The sequence below is a fragment of the Myotis davidii genome, unplaced genomic scaffold (assembly GCF_000327345.1).
Source record: "Myotis davidii unplaced genomic scaffold, ASM32734v1 scaffold221, whole genome shotgun sequence".
Taxonomy (NCBI): Eukaryota; Metazoa; Chordata; class Mammalia; order Chiroptera; family Vespertilionidae; genus Myotis; species Myotis davidii.
The window spans coordinates 7547617-7548231 of record NW_006293349.1 but is presented as its reverse complement, the minus strand read 5'-3'; the positions used below and the strand labels follow the sequence as shown (position 1 = coordinate 7548231).

At 34.0% G+C, this 615-nt stretch overlaps 1 protein-coding gene across 1 annotated transcript in view; it reads left to right on the top strand.

Moving 5' to 3' along the window:
* Nucleotides 1–615, top strand: part of HSPD1 (heat shock protein family D (Hsp60) member 1) — an 8175-nt gene that overhangs the window by 3792 nt on the left and 3768 nt on the right. Inside the window, 1 exon segment of the mRNA XM_006779571.1 lies at nucleotides 10–206. Within this exon segment, the coding sequence (XP_006779634.1) occupies nucleotides 10–206 (197 nt within the window).

Below are 615 nucleotides of genomic sequence, written 5' to 3'. Positions count from 1 at the left end.
GTTCTCAAGTTGTTTTGAAACGTTCATTGTTTCGCAGGTCAGAAATGTGAATTCCAAGATGCATACGTTCTGTTGAGTGAAAAGAAAATTTCTAGTGTTCAGTCCATCGTACCTGCTCTTGAAATTGCCAATGCTCACCGCAAGCCCCTGGTCATAATTGCTGAAGATGTTGATGGAGAAGCTCTCAGTACTCTCGTTTTGAATAGGTAATAGCAGTGATATTTGGTTTATTTTTCTAGATGAATAATTTATATTGATATTAGGAATCTCCATTATGTGCCTCCACCCAGAGTTCTGTGTAATACAGGTGTGCTTCATGGACCCTTAGTCCAGTTATAATGGCGGTGTATTTTTTAATTGGACCTCAAAGTCCTTAATATTTTGTGCAACTTTCTCATAGCCTAATTTTGTATATGGTATCTTTCTATTTTTATAAGTGTTTACAGTTATTTTGTAGATAAATGATTAAATTTTGTTTTTTTTTTAAAAAAGATTTTCTGGAAAACTATGTTCACAATTATAGTTTTGCATGGGAAAAGATCAGTAAACAACTGCCGTACCAAACGTTTCAGATCTAAGTGTACTCAGCAGTGTTTTACATAATCTGTTAAAAGA